General features: G+C 40.1%; 1 protein-coding gene across 1 annotated transcript; it reads right to left on the bottom strand.

Annotated features, from left to right (window-relative positions):
* Positions 1-1072: 1072 nt before the first annotated feature.
* Positions 1073-23714, bottom strand: LOC121523504 (ectonucleotide pyrophosphatase/phosphodiesterase family member 1-like). The gene is made up of 5 exons (XM_041808423.1): positions 23707-23714; positions 21747-21812; positions 19550-19622; positions 2174-2282; positions 1073-1089 (listed from the first exon to the last, which is right to left on the bottom strand). Exons 1-5 carry the CDS (start codon positions 23712-23714, stop codon positions 1073-1075), a joined length of 273 nt encoding a protein of 90 aa, XP_041664357.1.
* Positions 23715-23789: the final 75 nt, after the last annotated feature.

Genomic DNA, 23789 nt, shown 5'->3' with positions numbered 1-23789 from the left:
AATATTTTAAAGCTTGTCCTCATCTACTCTAGGAAATATTTTAAAGCTTGTCCTCGTCTACACTAGGAAATATTTTAAAGCTTGTCCTCATCTACACTACGAAATATTTTAAAGCTTGTCCTCATCTACTCTAGGAAATATTTTAAAGCTTGTCCTCGTCTACACGAAAGGAAATATTTTAAAGCATGTCCTCGTCTACACTACGAAATATTTTAAAGCTTGTCCTCATCTACACTATAGGAAATATTTTAAAGCATGTCCTCGTCTACACTAGGAAATATTTTAAAGCTTGTCCTCATCTACACTAGGAAATATTTTAAAGCTTGTCCTCGTCTACACGAAAGGAAATATTTTAAAGCTTGTCCTCGTCTACACTAGGAAATATTTTAAAGCATGTCCTCATCTACACTACGAAATATTTTAATGCTTGTCCTCATCTACTCTAGGAAATATTTTAAAGCTTGTCCTCGTCTACACTCTAGGAAATATTTTAAAGCTTGTCCTCGTCTACACTAGGAAATATTTTAAAGCTTGTCCTCGTCTACTCTAGGAAATATTTTAAAGCTTGTCCTCGTCTACACTACGAAATATTTTAAAGCTTGTCCTCATCTACTCTAGGAAATATTTTAAAGCTTGTCCTCGTCTACACTAGGAAATATTTTAAAGCATGTCCTCGTCTACAATAGGAAATATTTTAAAGCTTGTCCTCGTCTACAATAGGAAATATTTTAAAGCATGTCCTCGTCTACACTAGGAAATATTTTAAAGCTTGTCCTCGTCTACACTAGGAAATATTTTAAAGCATGTCCTCGTCTACACTAGGAAATATTTTAAAGCATGTCCTCGTCTACACTAGGAAATATTTTAAAGCTTGTCCTCGTCTACACTAGGAAATATTTTAAAGCTTGTCCTCGTCTACACTAGGAAATATTTTAAAGCTTGTCCTCGTCTACACTCTAGGAAATATTTTAAAGCATGTCCTCGTCTACACTCTAGGAAATATTTTAAAGCTTGTCCTCGTCTACACTAGGAAATATTTTAAAGCTTGTCCTCATCTACACTAGGAAATATTTTAAAGCTCGTCCTCATCTACACGAAAGGAAATATTTTAAAGCTTGTCCTCATCTACTCTAGGAAATATTTTAAAGCTTGTCCTCGTCTACACTAGGAAATATTTTAAAGCTTGTCCTCGTCTACACTAGGAAATATTTTAAAGCTTGTCCTCATCTACACTATGAAATATTTTAAAGCTTGTCCTCGTCTACACTAGGAAATATTTTAAAGCATGTCCTCGTCTACACTAGGAAATATTTTAAAGCTTGTCCTCATCTACACTATAGGAAATATTTTAAAGCTTGTCCTCGTCTACACTAGGAAATATTTGAAAGCATGTCCTCGTCTACACTAGGAAATATTTTAAAGCTTGTCCTCATCTACACTACGAAATATTTTAAAGCTTGTCCTCGTCTACACTAGGAAATATTTTAAAGCATGTCCTCATCTACACTAGGACATATTTTAAAGCTTGTCCTCGTCTACACTCAAGGAAATATTTTAAAGCATGTCCTCGTCTACACTCTAGGAAATATTTTAAAGCTTGTCCTTGTCTACACTCTAGGAAATATTTTAAAGCTTGTCCTTGTCTACACTCTAGGAAATATTTTAAAGCATGTCCTCGTCTACACTCTAGAAAATATTTTTAAGCTTGTCCTCATCTACACTAGGAAATATTTTAAAGGTTGTCCTCATCTACACTAGGAAATATTTTAAAGGTTGTCCTCATCTACACCTTCCAGGCTTGCTGCTTTAAGACACTCAAATATTCTCCTGTTGAAACTGGCTTTTCCACGTCATGCAGAGAAGTAAAAACCTGACATAGTTTATTTTTTGCGGCTGTCTCCACATCACACCACTAAATACGGACTCAGCAATCAGCCGTGACTGAATAAACAGAACAGAATCACTATCAGCTCTGTATTTTGAAATCATACCATAAGAATGGGCTGATGATGTGTGATGAGTCAGACTCTACCTCAGAATCTTTCTGGTTTATCAAACTGAGGAATTCTTCCCCTGGAACTCATAAACAGTAGCTGGATCCATGACTTTACAGAGAATCATTTGTTTAGAATGACGAATCTAACGCAGAGAAGATGTTTCAAGTGTTTTTTACCGTGATCGGCTACGATGATGATGTTGAGGCAGCGGTGGAGGCCGATTTGTTTGAGCCCGTTCATGAGCTGACCCATGATCTTGTCCACGCCCTGGACGGCTTCAATCAGCTACAGGAAAGATGACAAAACACAGAAGTCCTAGTTACAGAAATCCTCCCGAGAAAGCTCCTTTTACCTCCAGAGACAGCTTCAGGCTAAGATAAGCTCAAATCCTTCTTCTTCTTAGTCATATTTCATATAAATCCATGCCCTGATGGTTAAGGCAGGAATGAAGAGGGAGTAAGTTTTCAGGAAGAATGAAAAAATGTTGCAACCATGCAGAGGAGAGACTGGCATGATGCACTGGTATTTTGGTAGAACTCCAGTGTAAATAAATCCAGCTCTACTTGGACTTGTTTGGAGTTGAATTTTTTGGGATATTTGAGCAGCTACAACCTGACATGACCTGATATTTAAGCAGCATTGATTGTTGGTTATAGAGTAGACGACCCGGAAGTATTTTAGTGTCGGCCATGATAAAGGCCGTTCGAATTCTCTAACTGATAAGGAAAGGAGCTTCGTTACTTCCTATATTATCTCCTTTAGCCTAAGAAACACCGGACCATCCTTTAGCAAAGGAGAGATGAACAGACGACCCACAATTCTCTGCGTAAACTTCATTTAAAGTGACACGCCTGTCGACCGCCCACCAAAACAAGAGATCAATTTGACTTTAATTTTACTAGCCCCGATTTAAAGAGTAAATTCACTCAAACTTATAATTCATGTGATAAACGGAGGAAAAGTGATGAACAGAGGAATATTACAGACATGAAAACTATTTCACTCCTCTTATGATAATAATTTCATTTCTTCTCATTTCCATTTTTATCTAAACAGCAAACGATCAGTCAGTATGACAAACTGCATTTGTTTCACTATCTAGAAATATTAAAGTAAATGTGATCAAAGTTTTTAAATCACAACTAATTTAAGCGTTGAAGTGTTGCCTTACTGTGATTATTATCTTTATCATCATAATGATGATAACAATAATAATGATGGTTTATAGAATATAAGCTTGCAACGTTCTACTCTGCGACACTTGAATCACCTCCCAGTTTACACTCCAGAAATGCTTTTAGGAAACCTTGGACGCCGTGTCCTGTGGACTACAGAGGATCTGGAGCATCCAGCTGGTTCTCCTGGCTCAGGTCTAAAGCCTGCATCTCTGATGGTATGGGGTTGCATTAGTGCCTATGTGGGCAGCTCTAACATCTGGAGAGGAACTATCAACGCTGAGAGTAGAGACAGCTTTTAGAGCAGGGGTGTCAAACTCAAGGCCTGGGGGCCAAATCTGGCCAGTGGTACAGTTACACCCGGCCCACCAGATCCTATCATATTTTTATTATAACTGGCCCACTGGTTTAAGGTCTGCAGATTTCCTCCAGTTTCAAAATGTAAACTTTACCATGAGGATTTAAAATATCCTTGTAAGGTCATTAGAAACAGTAAAAAGTTCAAATTAATTAGATAAAAAGTCAGGATTGTGGTAAAATACATTTATGTTTTCACTTCACAGTTATGATTCAAGGTTATATTTTTGACTTTTTATTTCATATGTTGACATTTTCAATTCACAATTTTGACTTTTTATCTCGTTTTTTGACCTTTTAGATCCTCAATTTTGAAATTTTAAGTAATATTTTGGCCATTTAAACTCATGATTATGATTTTTTCTCACTTTATTAAAACTTTTTAGCTTCTTACTTTGACTCTTATCTCATAATTTGACCTTTGAGAGCCTCAATTTTAAATTTGAACTCATATTTAGGGCTTTAAAACTCAAAATTTAAATGTTTTTCTCACACTTTGACATTTTAAACCAATGATTTTGATTTTATCTTATATTTTGACTGTTAAGAATCATGTTTTTGGACTGACATGGCAGCTGCCGATCAATCTCCCTACATCCAAAACTACCCACCTCCGTGAAATTACAAGTTTAAAAGATACGTGAGACTTACTGTTTTTATTAACATGAGTCACTACAGCAGAAACTCGAAGGAAAAGAAGGCACCCTAGAGTAAAAACAAAGATAATAAAACCAACTTTTTCCAGCAGTGCAAACACAGGGATGCTAATGCTAGCGCCAACTCCGATTATGATGAGGAAGAGCCCGACGCCAGCGCAGCGATAATGTCTGAGCGCAGGGGGTTTAGATGCAAAAACAATGAGAAGTTGACGGCAATGGCAGCAGGGGTGTCCTCGCTGGAACAATCTATTGAGAAAATGGGGGAACGCCTGACCGACGCGGGGGGTCGTATTAACCAGGTGGAGGACGGGCCGGCCCGCTCCACTCGCCTGCTAAGCTGCTCGAGGAACGATGTGAAGAGCTGGAGGATTACACACGGAGAAACAACCTGCGGATTTATGGCGTGGCTGAAGGTTCGGAGTCGGGGACCTGACGCAGTGGACTGAAACATTTCTGAAGGAGCTTTTGGATTTACTGGGAGACACCACCCTTCAGCTGGAACGAGCCCACCGCCCTCTGCAGCAGAGACCCGCTAACAACAACGCTCCCCCACGACCGCTCATGGTGAGGTTCATCAACTACCAGCATGAGCAACAGGTGCTGAGGAGAGCTTGGACCAGGAAAAACCTACAGTACAAGGGAAGCCGAGTCTACATGGATCCTGATTATTCACCGGGTCTCCAGAAGAAGAGACGTGAGTACGCTGAAATTAAGAGGTTCTAGACTCCTTATCCGGCCAAACTGAGGGTCCACCTGAAGGAGGGCGTAAAAACATACAGTTCTGAGGGGAAGCAGCAGAGGACTTACAGGCACTTGGAATTAAAGCATCTGTTTCTGATGACGAGTGGCTGGAGAGAGAGTGATGGGTGGCCAGCGCAGGGGAGAGATGATGACCTCCTGCAAGATGTGGAGATGCTACAGAGAGACGCCAACGCCGGTGACAAGGGGTCATGAGGGACTTTTTGGTGTAAGAAAAACTTGGTCTCTTGGAGGTAATCCCTCTGCCTTTTTTTCTCACATATGACGAGGATAAGAAACTTGGAGGTGGGTGGGGGGTCAGGAGGTTAAAACATGCCATTACTCCAGAAGTACTCTCACTATGGAGAGGGCCCTTTGCTTCACTAAGGGTTTCCCTCAGAGCTCCAGTAAGGTCTTAGCTCAGACTGGATGTTTGGAGGCTCTGAAAGTTCAAAATGAAACCAAAACAGTTTTCTTTCAGTGTTCACGCTGTTGTTCAGTAATGTTACTTGTTCATGTGGTGGAATGGTCAAATACTCTCAGATACGACAAGGGAAGGCTAGAATTTCAGGGTAAGAAATGCAAAACACACAACGGATAAAAATAATTTCATTTAAAGTTAATGGGGTGCATAATCCAATAAAAAGGGGCAAAATACTATCCAAACTGAAAAAGGAGAAAATACATGTGGCATTCCTCCAGGAGACGCACCTCAATGAATCAGAACATGTAAAATTAGGAAGACATGGCTTTAACTGCGTTTACTCTTCCTCACATAAATCTTTCAAAAAAAGGGGAGCAGCAATTTGAATAAATGATTGTCTTACATATGAACATATACTTGAGAAAAAAGATATGACCCTATTAAACGTTTATGTGCCTCCAAATACTTGATCTCATGACTACGGAGGCTGAAGGAACTTTTATATGTGGAGGTGACTTCAATATAAAACTTCATGAAAAACTTGACTCCACAAGACCCATTAGTAGATGAAACAAACTGAGCCAGAAAATGAATGTCTTTATGCAGGACATGGGCTTCTTAGACGTGTGGAGGGATCTCTACCCACTCTACCACACTCTGTTTACTCCCACATTGATGATTTTTCATGTACAACACAGAGAGAAATAGGATTACCAGATGTGATATAGGGAATATTGATATCTCTGATCATAGCCCTATATATCTTACTATTAATTTAAACAGAAAAACAGACATACATTGTGGAGATTAAATCCAAGTTTTCTAAATAGCTCTCGAGAAGCTTTAGGGAGGGAAATTCGAGAATATTTGGAGTTAAATGGTACCGGGGAGGTGGCGCTGCCCTTGCTCTGGGATGCACTCAAGGCAGTCGTGAGGGGAAATATCATCGCCCGTACAGCTTACTAGAAAAAACTAAGACAAGAAAAGGTAAATGATCTGCAAGCCCAGTTGAAGCAACTGCAGAGAGAACATAAAGAGTCTATGGACCTGGACACAGAACAAAAAGTTTAAAAAGTCAGACAGGACACTGATGAAATATATTCACAAGAAATACAAAAGAAACTGTTCTTTCTTAAAAATATTGGGAAGTAGGTGGTAAAGCATCAAAACTGTTGGCCTATAAACTGAAGAGAAAACAAGCTGACAGCTCACCGTACAAACTTAGACAGCCTGGGACGAACGAGGTTGTTTATGATCAGGAAGCAGTCCAACAGTGTTTGGTCTCATTCTCTCTAAAACTGTACTCTCAGCAACAAGAAGCAAATGACTGTGAGATAGATGATTTTTTACACTCACTTCATCTACGAACAATCACGGACACCCAAAATGATTTTCTTAGATCAGAAGTGACACCACTAGAAATGAATCAGGCCATTACAAGGTTAAAGACGGGCAGCTCTCCAGGAGCAGACGGCTTCACCACCGAATGGTACAAGGCCTTGAGAGACAAGTTGGCACCTTTATCAGTGAGGGTTTTTAATGATGTACTGAGAAATTCTGAAATTACCCAAAGAAGGTAAAGACCGTCAAGTGTGTGATAACCTCAGACCTATTAGTGTCTTGGATGTAGACTACAGACTCTTTACATCTATTATAGCAAGGAGACTTGAAAAATGTCTGCCTGATCTTATTAACTGAAACCAGACGGGTTTCATCAAGCAGAGACAAACGCAAGATAATGTAAGAAGATCATTTCATATAATAAGGCATGTCACTGAGAATAAGGTGGAGTCAGCCCTGACTAGTTCAGATGCTCAAAAAGCTTTTGACACAGTTAGCTGGAAACTTTTGAATAGAACCCTACACAGATTTGGTTTTCATGAAGATTTCATAAATGTGATTCAAGTTTTATACTCCAGGATTAAAGTTGGTGGTGACCTGTCCAGCCCTTTTACTATACAACAGGGACGCAGGCAGGGATGGCCGTATCTCCCCTCCTGTTTGCTTTATTTATTGAGCCCCTGAGTCAATGGATTGGTCAAAATGAAAATATAAAAGGAGTTCTAACTGCTGGGGCGGAGCAAAAACTGGCGCTATTTGCGGATGATATTTTGTTGTTTTTTTTTTGAAAAACCCAATCAGTCTTTCCCTAAACTTATGTCTCTGTTGGAGGATTATGGTTGTATGTCTGGCTATAAGCTTAATGTTTCCAAACACAAGCTCTTTGTCTTAACTATGAACCCACTAAGGAAATCAAAATAAAATATAAATTAAAATGGGATGCAAAATCTATTAAATATTTGGGAGTACACCTACCAAAAGACCTAGCAAGTTTATTTGACATCAATTATGGCCCTCTAAATTCTAAATTAAGAGCAGATTTAAAAAGATGGCATCTTATTCCATTCCTGAACCTGAGTTCAAGAATTGAATCTGTTAAAATGAGTATTTTGCCCCGCTTGCTGTACTTATTTCAAACGTTGCCTGTAGAGGTGACAAAACAACAATTTGTAGCATAGGATAAAGTCATATCTAGATATATATGGGGGGGTAAAAGGCCAAAATCAAATATTAAACTTTACAACTTTAAAGAGTATGGGGGATTGGGTCTCCCATGCTTGTTGGAGTTCTACTATGCAGCTCAGCTTCGGCCTCTTGTGTGCTGGTGTAACCGTCGTTACGTTGCAAGATGGAAGGACTTGGAGCTGGCGCTTTCTAACACTGTCCCACTTCAAGCTGTGATTTCAGATGTAAAATTATTAGACTATGTTTCAGATAAAACAAATCCCTTTATTACTCTATCCTTGAAAATTTGGAGAGAGACTCAAAAGCTTTGTCAAATACAGGAGTCCTCTGAAATATTGAGGTGGTGTGCCTTCAATGGCGATTTTTTCCCCTAATTCAAATGATAAAAGGATCTGTAGATGGGCGGGACGAGGTGTTACAGCATAATGCACTCAGTTACACAAAGGGGTGATGAAGACTTTTGAAACTGTGAAGGAAGAATTTAACCTTGAGCAACAAGACTTGCACAGATTTTTGCAAATACAGCATTATGTGGGGAATATTACTAAAGACTCCATCTTTGTGACAGCCTACAAATCTAACAACAACACTAAAATGATCTCCAGGATATATAACACAGAATGCTGGAGACGATGCCAGACCAAAGATGTGAATCATTTTCATGTATTTTGGTCATGCCCTGCGCTTGGGGAGTATTGAAAAAGCATTCATCACGCTGTTCAGGCAGTTATCAGATCAATCCCTTTCAGATTTGATGTTTTATATCTCTGCAACGTCCCAGAAGAAATGCGCTCCAGTAATAGAACCCTTATTAAGAGTCTGTTGGCTGCAGGTAAAAAAGCCATAACTCGCAGATGGCTGAAGCCTCAAGCACCTTCGATTGAAGATTGGGTAGATTTAATCCACCAAATACGTAAAATGGAAAAATTAACATACTCCCTAAGACTGCAACATGACAAATTTGCTAATATAAGGTCAAGCTGGATAGAATATATTAAACCCATCAGGCATGAATTTGATGAAGTTGTAAATATATGAGCTAGTTAGGACCATTACCCACAGTTATTCTGTAAATAGTTCTGATTTGTAGCTTTGTTGACTGTATGGCACCAAGGCTCACATGTTAGTCAATGGAGAAGGACTTTAACTGGATCGGATGTTGGACATGTCCCATAACCTTTACTCTTGTTTCTACTGTGCTGTGAATACGGAACTTTTTGGTGACAACATGTGGAGGAGCAAGAAAATGGAAAACCAAATGGATGTAAAATGTTGTTTCATGTCATGTACATGTTTGGTTGCCAATAAAAATAAAATTACAGAAAACAAAAAAAGAATCATGATTTCGACTCTCTATCTCATGTATTTGCCTTTTATTTCTATTTTTTATTTTGTCTTTAAATGCCATGTTTTCAACCTTTCAGCTAATAAGGCTGAATTTTTTTCTCATATTTTGAGCCTTTTAAATGATCCTGTTGACCTTTTTGATCTTAAATCCTTTATCATCAGTGCTAAGATCCCCCCCCCCCCCCATAGTTCATTGCTGGTGAAAATGAGGTTGACAGTTTATGATTAAATGTGGACCCTGCTCGGCCCTCAGGTTGGACCCAAATTCAGAATTCGGCCCCTGCTGTGATTGAGTTTGACGTCCCTGTTTTAGAGCAACATATGCTTCCATCCAGACAACGTCTCTGTCAGTAAGACCACGCTAAACCACAGACCACATCCATCACAACAGCACGGCTTTACAGGAGAAGAGTCCAGGTCCTGAACTGGTCTGGCTGCAGTCCAGACCTTTCACCAACAGAAAACATTCCTCTCCTATCAGCTGGTCTCATCACTTCCCTGACGTTTACAGACTGAAGTTAGAAGAAGAGGAGATGCTACACAATGGTCAACGTGGCCCTGTCCCTACTTTTTTGAGATGTGTTGCTGCCATCTTACTCCAAATGAGCTAACATTTTTATGAAATGGTAAAATGTCTCAGTTTGAATACTTTTTTCTGTACTGCTTATCCCGTCAGGGGTCAGAGGGGGCTGGAGTCTATCCCAGCTGTCATTGGATGAGAGGCGGAGTTGTTTCTGTCATTGACCTCGGTTTTTATTTATACACAGTGCCTCAACTTTTTTGGAATTGGGCTCGTAGATGTAGACCTTAAATCTGTCACCAACAACAAAGCAACAAAAACAGAATTAACTGGAATCAAATGTTTGGTCTGTCTCCACTAAGATTTCCATGTGACTTCTAGAAAATAAGAAGCAGCCTTGTATTCTGTAGAACAGCTCATATGAAAGCTCGGTCCTGTTAGCGTGTTCACCAAAATAAAATCAAGCCGTGGCGCAGCCATCAAACAGCAGTCTGAAGAGACCATGTCATCGTCCTTGGAGCTCCACACAGACAGTAGCCTGATGGCTATCTCAGCAGCTGGAGGCTGGATGTTCAAAAGTTATTCTAACTGGCCCACTGTGTGTGTAACTCAAGATCTGAGAAGTAGACACGATCCCACAGGGCATCCCGGTTTAAACAAGACAGAACATCTGAGGGTTTCACTCAAGCCAAAACAGAAAACAAAACTAACTACCAAGCATGTGGATGATTATGGCTGATGAGTCTGTCATCGCCTTTATGAACTGTATGTTTATGTAGGGAAATGAATACACTATTATCAACTGCAATCATATACACATAAGGAAAGCAGACGGAGCTCTTGGGAAGGCTGTGCCTGTTTGATGTGAGGAGAAGAACAGAGAGTCCTGCCAATGACTGGGGGATGTGCAGAGACAGATGGAGCTAAAGGAAGTCTGGGCCTTTACTACAGCTGTATACTTCAGCTGTAGTAAAGTATACTACTGGGTGAAGTTACAATGTTACAATGTTACAATGTCATTTAGCAGACGCTTTTCTCCAAAGCGACGTACATTTGAGAGCAAGAACAACACAAGCAATGATCTAGACAAGAAGAAACAACATCAGTAAGTGCCATCAAGTGCTTCAGGTCCAATTGGACGCAAGTGCTGCCGTGTAGAGTTTAAGGCAGAGTACCTAAAATATACGTTGTTTATGTAGTTGTTTTTTTTTTTGTTTTTTTTTTTTTGTTGTTTTTATGTTTTTTTTTTTTTGTTATTAGACAGCAACAATGAATCAAGGAAAATGTGGGATCACTAATCGCCATTCATTAGGCTTCACAACAACTATTTACCAAGTACCAAGTGCTGGATCATTCCCAAAGAGCTGGGCAAGGAAATCCCAGAAGTAGAGCAGGACAGTGCGAGCTAACTATAGTTGGGAAACTCATTCAACCACTGGGGACAGCAGTGGAGAATAGTCTGGCTGAGACTCAATCTACTACTGGGGACAACAGTAGAGAATTGCCTAGCTAAGTGCAAAGTGTTCTCTGAAGAGCTGGGTCTTTAGCCTTCTCTTGAAAGTAGACAGGGAGTCTGTAGATCGAATGTAGTTGGGTAATTCATTCCACCATTTAGGGACAACAGAGGAGAAGAGTCGAGCTAGTGACTTAGGAGCATGATGTGCTGGAAGTACCAGGCGCCTTTCGCTGGCTGAGCGTAGTGGGCGAGAAGGGGTGTAGACCTGGATGAGGGACTCCAGGTAAACAGGAGCAGTTTTAGTTACTGCTTTGTAAGCAATGATTAGAGTTTTGAATTTAATGCGAGCTGCAACTGGAAGCCAGTGTAGAGAGATTAAAAGAGGCGTGACATGAGCTCTCTTGGGTTGGTTGAAGACCAGACGTGCTGCTGCGTTCTGGATCAACTGCAGAGGTATAACTGTGCATGCAGGTAGGCCTGCCAGTAATGAGTTACAGTAGTCAATACGTGATATTATAAGAGCCTGTACCAGGAGTTGTGTAGCATGCTCTGTCAAGTAGGGTCTGATCCTCTTGATGTTGTAGAGGCGAAACGGCAGGACCGAGCAATCGAGGCCACATGGAGCTTGAAGGTTAGCTGGTCATCAATCATGACACCCAGATTCCGGGCTGACTTAGTGGGCAAGAGATTATTTGATCCAAGCTGGATACTGATCTGCGGTTCCATAGTGGGACTGGCTGGGATGATAATGAGCTCCGTTTTGGGCAGGTTGAGCTGAAGGTGACGTTCCCTCATCCATTTAGAAATATCAGCAAGGCAGGATGAGATCCAAGCTGATACAGTTGAGTCATCTGGTGGAAAGGACAGGAATAGCTGTGTGTCGTCTGCATAGCAGTGATAAGAAAGCCATGATTGCACCAAGTGAGGTGGTGTATATTGAGAAAAGTAGGGGACCAAGCACAGACCCTTGAGGCACCCCTGTTGATAAGCCATGCAGTTTAGACACTCCTCCCTTCCATGATACTCTAAAAGATCTCCTGTGAGGTAGAATTAAACCACTGTAGGGCAGATCCTGAGATACCAAGTGAAGAGAGTGTGGAGAGGAGGATTTGGTGGTTTACTGTGTCAAAGGCAGCAGACAGATCCAGCAGTAAGAGAACTGAGGACTGACCAGCTGCTCTGGCCAAGCGAAGTGATTCCGTTACCGACAAAAGTGCAGTTTCAGTAGAGTGGCCCCGCCTAAAGCCAGACTGATTCTGATCAAGTAGATCATTGTTCTGCAAGTGTTCTGAGAGCTGGTTGAAGACTGTGCGCTCCAGTATTTTTGATAGGAATGGGAGAAGTGAGACCGGCCTGTAATTTTCAACCAGGGCTGGGTTGAGAGTGGGTTTTTTGAGCAGTGGTGTAACCCGCGCTTGCTTGAAAGCAGCTGGGAAAACACCTGTGGACAGAGAGGAGTTAATGATACAACTCACAGCAGGGCTGATTGTGGGCTCAATCGCCTGCAAGAGATGTGATGGTATCGGATCGAGGGGACAGGTTGTGGGCTTAGAGTCAAGCAGAAGCCTGGTGACCTCGCTCTCACTTAGTGGAGAGAATGAGCTAAGTGATGCATCACTAGCTGGTGGCAGAAAACTGAGTTGGACAGGCTCAGAGAATTGGTTGCTGATGGTAGAAACCTTGTCAGTGAAGTAGGAGGCGAACAAGTTGTTGTTTTAACTGGGTTAAGTTGTTGGTTTTTACTGGGTGAAGTTGTTGGTTTTTACTGGGTGAAGTTGTTGTTTTAACTGGGTTAAGTTGTTGGTTTTTACTGGGTGAAGTTGTTGGTTTTTACTGGGTGAAGTTGTTGGTTTTTACTGGGTGAAGTTGTTGGTTTTTACTGGGTGAAGTTGTTGTTTTAACTGGGTTAAGTTGTTGGTTTTTACTGGGTGAAGTTGTTGGTTTTTACTGGGTGAAGTTGTTGGTTTTTACTGGGTGAAGTTGTTGTTTTAACTGGGTTAAGTTGTTTGTTTTTACTGGGTGAAGTTGTTTGTTTTTACTGGGTGATGTTGTTGGTTTTTACTGGGTGAAGTTGTTGGTTTTTACTGTGTGAAGTTGTTGTTTTAACTGGGTGAAGTTGTTGTTTTTTAATGGGTGAAGTTGTTGTTTTTACTGGGTGAAGTTGTTGTTTTAACTGGGTTAAGTTGTTGGTTTTTACTGGGTGAAGTTGTTGGTTTTTACTGGGTGAAGTTGTTGGTTTTTACTGGGTGAAGTTGTTGGTTTTTACTGGGTGAAGTTGTTGGTTTTTACTGGGTGAAGTTGTTGGTTTTTACTGGGTGAAGTTGTTGTTTTAACTGGGTTAAGTTGTTGGTTTTTACTGGGTGAAGTTGTTGGTTTTTACTGGGTGAAGTTGTTGTTTTAACTGGGTTAAGTTGTTGGTTTTTACTGGGTGAAGTTGTTGGTTTTTACTGGGTGAAGTTGTTGGTTTTACTGGGTGCATTTGTTGTTTTTTCCTGTGTTAAGTTGTTGTTTTTACTGGGTGAAGTTGTTGGTTTTTACTGGGTGAAGTTGTTGTTTTTTAATGGGTGAAGTTGTTGGTTTTTACTGGGTGAAGTTGGTTTTTACTGGGTGAAGTTGTTGGTTTTTACTGGGTGAAGTTGGTTTTTACTGGGTGAAGTTGTTGGTTTTTACTGGGTGAAGTTGTTGGTTTTTACTGGGTGAAGTTGTTGGTTTTTACTGGGTGAAGTTGTTGGTTTTTACTGGGTGAAGTTGGTTTTTACTGGGTGAAGTTGTTGTTTTTACTGGGTGAAGTTGTTGTTTTTTACTGGGTGAAGTTGTTGGTTTTTACTTGGTGAAGTTGTTGGTTTGACTGGGTGAAGTTGTTGTTTTTACTGGGTTAAGTTGTTGTTTTTTTCTGGGTTAAGTTGTTGGTTTTTACTGGGTGAAGTTGTTGGTTTTTACTGGGTGAAGTTGTTGGTTTTTACTGGGTGAAGTTGTTGGTTTTTACTGGGTGAAGTTGTTGGTTTTTACTGGGTTAAGTTGTTGGTTTTTACTGGGTGAAGTTGTTGTTTTTACTGGGTGAAGTTGTTGGTTTTTACTGGGTGAAGTTGTTGGTTTTTACTGGGTGAAGTTGTTGTTTTTTAATGGGTGAAGTTGTTGGTTTTTACTGGGTGAAGTTGTTGTTTTTACTGGGTGAAGTTGTTGTTTTTTAATGGGTGAAGTTGTTGGTTTTTACTGGGTGAAGTTGTTGGTTTTTACTGGGTGAAGTTGCTGGTTTTTACTGGGTGAAGTTGTTGTTTTTTAATGGGTGAAGTTGTTGGTTTTTACTGGGTGAAGTTGTTGGTTTTTACTGGGTGAAGTTGTTGTTTTTTAATGGGTGAATTTGTTGGTTTTAATGGGGGAAGTTTTTGGGTTTATTGTGTGAAGTTGTTGTTTTTTAATGGGTGAAGTTGTTGGTTTTTACTGGGTGAAGTTGTTGGTTTTTACTGGGTGAAGTTGTTGTTTTTTAATGGGTGAAGTTGTTGGTTTTTACTGGGTGAAGTTGTTGGTTTTTACTGGGTGAAGTTGTTGGTTTTTACTGGGTGAAGTTGTTGTTTTTACTGGGTGAAGTTGTTGTTTTTTAATGGGTGAAGTTGTTGGTTTTTACTGGGTGAAGTTGTTGTTTTTACTGGGTGAAGTTGTTGTTTTTTAATGGGTGAAGTTGTTGGTTTTTACTGGGTGAAGTTGTTGGTTTTTACTGGGTGAAGTTGTTGTTTTTACTGGGTGAAGTTGTTGTTTTTTAATGGGTGAAGTTGTTGGTTTTTACTGAGTGAAGTTGTTGTTTTTACTGGGTGAAGTTGTTGTTTTTTAATGGGTGAAGTTGTTGGTTTTTACTGGGTGAAGTTGTTGTTTTTACTGGGTGAAGTTGTTGTTTTTTAATGGGTGAAGTTGTTGTTTTCACTGGGTGAAGTTGCTGGTTTTTACTGGGTGAAGTTGCTGGTTTTTACTGGGTGAAGTTGTTGGTTTTTACTGGGTGAAGTTGTTGTTTTTTAATGGGTGAAGTTGTTGGTTTTTACTGGGTGAAGTTGTTGTTTTTACTGGGTGAAGTTGTTGTTTTTAGTGGGTGAGGTTGCTGGTTTTACTGGGTGAAGTTGTTGGTTTTTACTGGGTGAAGTTGTTGGTTTTTACTGGGTGAAGTTGTTGTTTTTTAATGGGTGAAGTTGTTGGTTTTTACTGGGTGAAGTTGTTGTTTTTACTGGGTGAAGTTGTTGTTTTTTAATGGGTGAAGTTGTTGGTTTTTACTGGGTGAAGTTGTTGTTTTTACTGGGTGAAGTTGTTGTTTTTTAATGGGTGAAGTTGTTGTTTTCACTGGGTGAAGTTGTTGGTTTTTACTGGGTGAAGTTGTTGTTTTTACTGGGTGAAGTTGTTGGTTTTTACTGGGTGAAGTTGCTGGTTTTTACTGGGTGAAGTTGTTGGTTTTTACTGGGTGAAGTTGTTGGTTTTTACTGGGTGAAGTTGTTGGTTTTTACTGGGTGAAGTTGTTGGTTTTTACTGGGTGAAGTTGTTGGTTTTTACTGGGTGAAGTTGTTGTTTTTACTGGGTGAAGTTGTTGGTTTTACTGGGTGAAGTTGTTGGTTTTTACTGGGTGAAGTTGTTGGTTTTTACTGGGTGAAGTTGTTGGTTTTTACTGGGTGAAGTTGTTGGTTTTTAATGGGTGAAGTTGTTGGTTTTTACTGGGTGAAGTTGTTGTTTTTACTGGGTGAAGTTGTTGTTTTTTAATGGGTGAAGTTGTTGTTTTTACTGGGTGAAGTTGTTGTTTGTACTGTGTGAAGTTGTTGGTTTTTACTGGGTGAAGTTGTTGTTTTTACTGGGTGAAGTTGTTGGTTTGACTGGGTGAAGTTGTTGGTTTTTACTGGGTGAAGTTGTTGGTTTTTACTGGGTGAAGTTGTTGGTTTTTACTGGGTGAAGTTGTTGTTTTTACTGGGTGAAGTTGTTGTTTTTTACTGGGTGAAGTTGTTGGTTTTTACTGGGTGAAGTTGTTGGTTTTTACTGGGTGAAGTTGTTGTTTTTACTGGGTGAAGTTGTTGTTTTTACTGGGTGAAGTTGTTGTTTTTTACTGGGTGAAGTTGTTGGTTTTTACTGGGTGAAGTTGTTGGTTTTTACTGGGTGAAGTTGTTGTTTTTTAATGGGTGAAGTTGTTGGTTTTTACTGGGTGAAGTTGGTTTTTACTGGGTGAAGTTGTTGTTTTTACTGGGTGAAGTTGTTGGTTTTTACTGGGTGAAGTTGTTGGTTTTTACTGGGTGAAGTTGTTGTTTTTTAATGGGTGAAGTTGTTGGTTTTTACTGGGTGAAGTTGTTGTTTTTACTGGGTGAAGTTGTTGGTTTTTACTGGGTGAAGTTGTTGTTTTTTAATGGGTGAAGTTGTTGGTTTTTACTGGGTGAAGTTGGTTTTTACTGGGTGAAGTTGTTGTTTTTACTGGGTGAAGTTGTTGGTTTTTACTGGGTTAAGTTGTTGGTTTTTACTGGGTGAAGTTGGTTTTTACTGGGTGAAGTTGTTGTTTTTACTGGGTGAAGTTGTTGGTTTTTACTGGGTGAAGTTGTTGGTTTTTACTGGGTGAAGTTGGTTTTTACTGGGTGAAGTTGTTGGTTTTTACTGGGTGAAGTTGTTGGTTTTTACTGGGTTAAGTTGTTGGTTTTTACTGGGTTAAGTTGTTGGTTTTTACTGGGTTAAGTTGTTGGTTTTTACTGGGTGAAGTTGTTGGTTTTTACTGGGTGAAGTTGTTGGTTTTTACTGGGTGAAGTTGTTGGTTTTTACTGGGTGAAGTTGTTGGTTTTTACTGGGTGAAGTTGTTGGTTTTTACTGGGTGAAGTTGTTGGTTTTTACTGGGTGAAGTTGTTGTTTTAACTGGGTTAAGTTGTTGGTTTTTACTGGGTGAAGTTGTTGGTTTTTACTGGGTGAAGTTGTTGGTTTTTACTGGGTGAAGTTGTTGGTTTTTACTGGGTGAAGTTGTTGTTTTAACTGGGTTAAGTTGTTGGTTTTTACTGGGTGAAGTTGTTGGTTTTTACTGGGTGAAGTTGTTGTTTTAACTGGGTTAAGTTGTTGGTTTTTACTGGGTGAAGTTGTTGGTTTTTACTGGGTGAAGTTGTTGGTTTTTACTGGGTGAAGTTGTTGGTTTTTACTGGGTGAAGTTGTTGGTTTTTACTGGGTGAAGTTGTTGGTTTTTACTGGGTGAAGTTGTTGTTTTTTAATGGGTGAAGTTGTTGGTTTTTACTGGGTGAAGTTGGTTTTTACTGGGTGAAGTTGTTGTTTTTACTGGGTGAAGTTGTTGGTTTTTACTGGGTGAAGTTGTTGGTTTTTACTGGGTGAAGTTGTTGGTTTTTACTGGGTGAAGTTGTTGGTTTTTACTGGGTGAAGTTGTTGGTTTTTACTGGGTGAAGTTGTTGGTTTTTACTGGGTGAAGTTGTTGTTTTTTAATGGGTGAAGTTGTTGGTTTTTACTGGGTGAAGTTGGTTTTTACTGGGTGAAGTTGTTGTTTTTACTGGGTGAAGTTGTTGGTTTTTACTGGGTGAAGTTGTTGTTTTTTAATGGGTGAAGTTGTTGGTTTTTACTGGGTGAAGTTGGTTTTTACTGGGTGAAGTTGTTGTTTTTACTGGGTGAAGTTGTTGGTTTTTACTGGGTTAAGTTGTTGGTTTTTACTGGGTGAAGTTGTTGTTTTTACTGGGTGAAGTTGTTGGTTTTTACTGGGTGAAGTTGTTGGTTTTTACTGGGTGAAGTTGTTGGTTTTTACTGGGTGAAGTTGTTGTTTTTTAATGGGTGAAGTTGTTGTTTTTACTGGGTGAAGTTGTTGGTTTTTACTGGGTGAAGTTGTTGGTTTTTACTGGGTGAAGTTGTTGGTTTTTACTGGGTGAAGTTGTTGGTTTTTACTGGGTGAAGTTGTTGGTTTTTAATGGGTGAAGTTGTTGGTTTTTACTGGGTGAAGTTGTTGTTTTTACTGGGTGAAGTTGTTGGTTTTTACTGGGTGAAGTTGTTGTTTTAACTGGGTTAAGTTGTTGGTTTTTACTGGGTGAAGTTGTTGGTTTTTACTGGGTGAAGTTGTTGTTTTAACTGGGTTAAGTTGTTGGTTTTTACTGGGTGAAGTTGTTGTTTTTTAATGGGTGAAGTTGTTGTTTTCACTGGGTGAAGTTGCTGGTTTTTACTGGGTGAAGTTGCTGGTTTTTACTGGGTGAAGTTGTTGTTTTTACTGGGTGAAGTTGTTGGTTTTTACTGGGTGAAGTTGCTGGTTTTTACTGGGTGAAGTTGTTGGTTTTTACTGGGTGAAGTTGTTGGTTTTTACTGGGTGAAGTTGTTGGTTTTTACTGGGTGAAGTTGCTGGTTTTTACTGGGTGAAGTTGCTGGTTTTTACTGGGTGAAGTTGTTGGTTTTTACTGGGTGAAGTTGTTGGTTTTTACTGGGTGAAGTTGTTGGTTTTTACTGGGTGAAGTTGCTGGTTTTTACTGGGTGAAGTTGTTGGTTTTTACTGGGTGAAGTTGTTGGTTTTTACTGGGTGAAGTTGTTGGTTTTTACTGGGTGAAGTTGTTGGTTTTCACTGGGTGAAGTTGTTGGTTTTTACTGGGTGAAGTTGTTGTTTTTACTGGGTGAAGTTGTTGGTTTTTACTGGGTGAAGTTGTTGGTTTTTACTGGGTGAAGTTGTTGGTTTTACTGCTGAAGTGTCGACTCCTCAAGCTGACACACTGAGTGTCATTGATGGCTGCTGGCATCTGATTTAACTGATACATTAATTTGAAGTAATCAGCCCTGCGATTGACTAACGACCAGTCCAGGGTGAACCCTCCACACCTAATGACAGCTGGGATAGGCATCAGCCCTGCCCCCTAAAGGGATAAGCAGTATAGAAAATGGATGGATGGATGATTTAAGAATTGCATCATTAAGGGAGGACCCCATTTACTGGGCTTTAAGGCCCCAGTTGTTCCAGATGGTGGGCCTGTTCAGACTGCACTGGAAAGATCAGCTAATCCTACTGATTACTAACAGTCAAATCGCATGAACAGGAACACTCAGACTCAACAATGTGGTCATGTTTGGTAACAGTGTTGGCGTTTGTTTATCCTCTTCATTAACTCCTCCATTAGAGGTGTATTTATGTGTCTGTATAAACAGGTCTTAGAGAATATCTGCCATCTGTTTGAATAAAAGGCTCCTAAATGTCAGATGTTGTTGCTCCACTTTGTCATTTATAAACCACAGTTTTTTTAGGTTTTGCTCTTATTTTGGAAAAATCAAGCATATCCAGACGTCTAACATCTAAGCAGCGCTTTGGAGTTACTTGTTATGTGTTCTTTTCTCTTTCATTTCTCACAGTTATGTGATTCACTGAGTCTTCTTAACTCACCCCTCCGCTCACAGGACCGTAGCTGTGTCCAGATTTATCCGGCTCCTCCAGATACAGCGTGTAGAAATCTGGTCTGAGAAGAGGAAGCTGGAGTTATACGGCCTTTTTAACAGAAATGCACCAAGCCAGACCTGGTATCCCACATAGACCAGGTTCTGATCCTGGCTCACATAGACGGATGGAGTATTGATCTAGAAACAACAGCAACACCGGTCATATCCTCGTCGCCTTCAGGAACAGTCATGTAGAGCCGCTGACTGACTGATTTACTGCCTGGTTACAGAACAGCAAAAACTTTTTTGAGGTCATGTAGAGGTTGAACTGTTTTCTTGATCTCTGGAAAGTTCATGCATCATAGAAACTGCAGTCATTTTTACTCTATTTGGACCGGGCAGTCACCGTCCTTAACTGTGCAGGAGACTCTTTATGCAAAGAAGTATCTTTTATGGAGCAACGAATCACAATATTTGGCTACACAACAGAGCTGATAGTCTTTCTCTGTACAACACCAATTCCAAAAAAATTGGGTCGATGTGTAGAACAAAAAAAAAAACAAAATGTAAAATGGTATAAACCCATATTTGATTCATAATAGAATAGAAACATCAGATCAGATGTGAAACTGAGACATTTTACCATTTTGGTAAATTTGGAGTTAGATGGCAGCAACACATCTCAAAAAAGTAGGGACAGGTCCATGTTTGGAACATCCCCTCTTCTTTAACAACAGTGTGTGAATGTCTGGGACCAGCTGATAGGAGAGGAACGTTGTCCCATTCTTTTCTGATGTAGGATTCTATCTGCTTAACAGTCCTGGGTCTTCTTTGCTCTAAATTTTTTCTGTTGGGGAAAGGTCTGGACTGCAGGCAGACCAGTTCAGGACCTGGACTCTCCTCCTGTGAAACCATGCTGTTGTGATGGATGTGGTCTGTGGTCTGGCATGGTCTTGCTGACAGAGACGTTGTCTGGATGGGAGCATATGTGGCTCTAAAAGCTCTCTCTACTTTTCCAGCATTGATAGTTCCAGATGTTAGAACTGCCCATAGGCACTAATGCAACCTTCCCCATACCATCAGAGATGCAGGCTTTAGACCTGAGCCAGGAGAACAAGCTGGATGCTCCCTCTCCTCTTTAGACCACAGGACACGGCGTCCAAGGTTTCCTCTGACCACAGAACAGTTTTCCATGTTTCCTCAGTCCATGTTAAAGGAGCTCTGGTCCAGAGAAGACGGCTCGACCACGGTGGTTCTGGATCCTGGTCACATATGGCTTCTTCTCTCCCATGATTCAGCTTTAACTGTCATTGGTGGATGGCACGGCCAACTGTGTTGACAGGACGATGATTTCTGGGAATGTTCCTGAGCCCATGCAGTGATTTCACTACAGAATCATGCCTGTTTTTAATGCATTGGCCCTGAGGGCCCCTGAGGGCCCTTCAGCCTTGTCCCTTGCTGTCAGAGATTTCTCCAGATTCTCTGAATCTGTCATGATGTTATGGACTGGAGATGGAGGAAGATTCAAATATATTTTCTGAAATAGTTCCACACTTTTTCACAGATTGGTGAACCTCTGCCCATGTTTACTTCTGAGAGACTCTGCCTCTCTAAAATGCTCCTTTATGGCCAGTCATGTGACTGACCTGTTGATAATTAACCTCATTAGTTAGGTGCTTCTCCTCCAGCTCTTCTTCACAGTACATCTTACTTTTGCAGCCCTTTGTTGTGTTGTCCCTACTTTTTTGAGATGTGTTGCTGAGCGAATATTTTCATGAAATGGTCGGCAGTCTCAGTACCAACATCTGATATGTTTTCAGGTTCTATTGTGAATCAAATATGGGTTTATGAGATTTGACATTTACTTCTCTTGTATTTATATTTAACAGGACCCAGCTTTTTTGGAACTGGGCTGTGATAACAAGCATACACAGCACTGAAGACTGCATCCATCAAACGGCAGCAACATTTAACCCCTGAAGCCTGAGTGAAGTCATCTCCTGTAGTCTAGTCTGTGCATGGAGATGAAGTGAAGAAGAAAACCACGGCACAGCTTAAAGGAATGTGGTTATTGAGTCTAACTGGTACCAGCAGAGTCCCAAAAACCAGCTCCTGGATCAGCATCACAACTAAACGCACTGGGCTGGAGCATCTCTTTGTCACAAACCTGCAGGAAATATTTGTTTTTTCCAGAACTAACCAACCTTTGGTCCTCAGGAAGCTGCAGCCACTGGAGCACGGTGAAAACTCTTTCCTCAAACGGGACCTTACTGGAAGGCAAACACAGAGAAGGACGGGGTCATTAGACTTTAACCTGCTGATCACGTGTGTTTCAGCTATGGCGCCTTTTTCTCAGCTTATTCCTTCAGTGCAGGGGTGTCAAACTCAGTCACAGCAGGTTGATTCTCAACTTGGTCTAACCCGAGGGCGAACAATTTAAAGTCTAAATAAATAAAAAAAGATAACGGGGGGAATATTTAACCTTAAAATTTCAACCTTATTTTCATCAGAAATGAATGATGGGAAAAAAAACTTGGCAATGATGGTAAATGATGTTGTGATTAAAGGGTGAACATGGTGAGTTAAAAACTCAAAATCTGAGATAAAAGAATCAAACTAAGAAGTTTAAAAGGCAAAAATGACATTTAAAGTCAAAATATTTTTTAAAAGGCAAAACATGAGATAGAATACTGAAACCATTCATTTTAAAAGTCAACAACTGAGATAAAAGTCAAAATCATGATTTTTTTTTAACAGTCAAAATATGAGGTAAAAATCGAAATGATGAGTTTAAAATGTCAAAATATGAAAAAAGATTTCAAATGAATGAGTTTTAAAAGTCAAAATATATATATATAATTAAAATCATGAGTTTTTAAGGTAAAACAACAATTCAAAGTTAGGAATTCAAACAGGTCAAAACATGAGATAAAAGTCAAAACCATGACTTTAAAAGGTCAAAATAGGATTTAAAATGTAAAATTATTAATCTCAACAGTAAAAATAAGAGATTAAAATTAAAGTTGTGAGATATGAAGGTTAAAATAGGAAACAAAAATTCAAAACCATAATTTTTAGTCATAACTGTGAGATTCAAAATTGAAAATATGGAGAAAACACTAATTTCTTTACCACGTTCCTGACTTTTTATCAAAGTATTTTAACTGTTTACTTTTTCTAATTTTTTATAAACCATCAAGGTTAAGTTTACATTTTTATACTGGAGTAAATCTGCAGACCTCATACTGGGGGGCCAGTTAGAATAAAAATATCATAGGCTCTGGTGGGCCGCGTATAACTGTACCACGGGCCGGATTTGGTGCCCGGGCCTTGAGTTTGACACCCCTGCTTTAGGGCTGGGAGAGAGGAGGGATAAGACACGCCTCCTTTTTCTACTGTCCCTTATCAGCCACAGCATCATCAGTGGATGCTGCTTGGTAGATTAGAGATGAGTTTGAATGTTTTCAACCTCATTTTAAGAAAGACAGTTTATTCACGCTCTCAGCCAACAGCACTACATTACCCACAATCCCTGAGCGTCACAGCAACGTCTCTGATTGGCAGAGCCACAGAAAGACTAAAATCAGAATTTAAATACTTTGTGCGTCCATGTCAAGATTTGGGCCTTAACTGATAACCAGGACCACTCCAGTACACAGAAACAGAAGGTTACGTTCAGCGGTGAAATCGCTGTTTTAAAGCCAGAATCAAGGATCACTGTAATCACAAACATCCCTTACCCCCTTCAGTGCTTCAAAACAACTGAGTGTTCCTCAACCTTTGATTTTATTTCCCAAAAGAGGAGAAAGGAAAGGTCATCTGGTGCAAAACAAGAAATTACATCCAATTTCAACATCCTCCACTTGTGCAGCCCACTGCGTGGCAAATCGCTCCTTTTCCAGTCAATCTTTGCAGTTCCACTGCACAGGCTCTGGTCTATGTCCAATGTGGGACTGTGTGAGAGATACGCACCAGGTCTATTTTCAGTGTCAGCCACTGGCAAAACCTACATCGATCCACCAGCCAGAAACAATGTGCCTCTTCCCTTATTTGCAACCTGACTGGGATGCACAAAGTGTCAAGTGCCCTTGAGGCACTGGCTGAAGTGTGGGGCTCTCAAAGCTGATTGGACACAGGCCAACGTGTCATTGATGGCTAGCTTACTGATACATCTGATTTAACATACATTAATTTGAGTAATCAGCCCTGCGATTGACTAACGACCAGTCCAGGGTGAACCCGCCTCA

Source organism: Cheilinus undulatus, linkage group 16 (assembly GCF_018320785.1).
Source record: "Cheilinus undulatus linkage group 16, ASM1832078v1, whole genome shotgun sequence".
NCBI lineage: Eukaryota > Metazoa > Chordata > Actinopteri > Labriformes > Labridae > Cheilinus > Cheilinus undulatus.
The sequence above is the reverse complement of the archived record's forward strand: the minus strand, read 5'-3'. Positions and strand labels throughout refer to the sequence as shown.